General features: G+C 31.7%; 1 protein-coding gene across 1 annotated transcript in view; it reads left to right on the top strand.

Moving 5' to 3' along the window:
• LOC105157570 (auxin-responsive protein IAA1-like) overlaps nucleotides 1–698 on the top strand; it is a gene marked incomplete in the record, with an annotated part of 2458 nt that extends 1760 nt beyond the window's left edge. Inside the window, 2 exon segments of the mRNA XM_011073979.2 lie at nucleotides 161–222; nucleotides 553–698. Coding sequence (XP_011072281.1) covers nucleotides 161–222; nucleotides 553–593 — 103 coding nt within the window.

The following is a 1012-nucleotide window of genomic DNA, read 5'->3' as shown; positions in this document are numbered from 1 at the left end:
GTGCCAACTTATGAGGACAAAGATGGGGATTGGATGTTGGTTGGAGATGTTCCTTGGAAGTAAATTCCCTATCTTGCCCTCAAGATTTTTAATTTAATTTTATTAGATTTTAGTTTGGTTATTAGTCGAATCCCTGATCGGGTTTGTTCTATTTTGGCAGGATGTTTGTTGAGTCGTGTAAGAGGTTGAGGTTGATGAAGAGCTCTGAGGCCGTCGGATTAGGTATGTATGTTGTGCTTCATATAATTTAATGAGCACTTAGAGGGTGTTTTGGCCAAATTTACTTACAATATTTCTTAGGTTCGTACATTTTATAATTTTAACAAACAAATCACTGCACTGTCTGAATAAAATGCAGATTATGAAGTTAATAAAATGTCAGTAACGATAACTTATAACTAAGATATCAATTGAAAATTGAATGATCTTATTGTATAAGTTCTCGAACATCCCGACTTATTATGTACACCTTAATTAATTAATTAGATTATTTATTTTTTTGACGAGTTATTAAATGTTTCCTATTTTTGATAATTATTTCGCATTGTGCAGCCCCAAAGAGCACATCTTCAAAGGGCTCGAGCACCAAGTAGATAAACATGCGACTCATGCCAAATCCTTTGCTGAGCTTAGTTTGCTTGTACATAGAGGCATTGCTTGATGTACCTTCATTATATATAAATTGATATTAGACCACCCTTTTAAGTGTAACGTTGTACCTCTGGAAGTTTATCGAATGTTGCACTTTTTGTGTGTAACTAGTTTATTTTTACTTAGTATGTATGTATATCATTATTGGTATGGAATGGTTTGGTGTTTATGATATGCAAAAACATATTTTTTAATAGGGTATATTATAACGAGGTCTTTGACAGTTTGTTATAATTATAAATACTCCCTTATTATTTGAAAAATTATGGGATAATTTCACTTTTCATACCCAAATTATATCCATTTTTCAGTTTTAGTACTTCAGGTTTTTAAATCATCAGACTTGGTACCTAAAGTTTTT

The sequence above is a fragment of the Sesamum indicum genome, linkage group LG3 (assembly GCF_000512975.1).
Source record: "Sesamum indicum cultivar Zhongzhi No. 13 linkage group LG3, S_indicum_v1.0, whole genome shotgun sequence".
Classification (NCBI taxonomy): Eukaryota; Viridiplantae; Streptophyta; class Magnoliopsida; order Lamiales; family Pedaliaceae; genus Sesamum; species Sesamum indicum.
The sequence above is the reverse complement of the archived record's forward strand: the minus strand, read 5'-3'. Positions and strand labels throughout refer to the sequence as shown.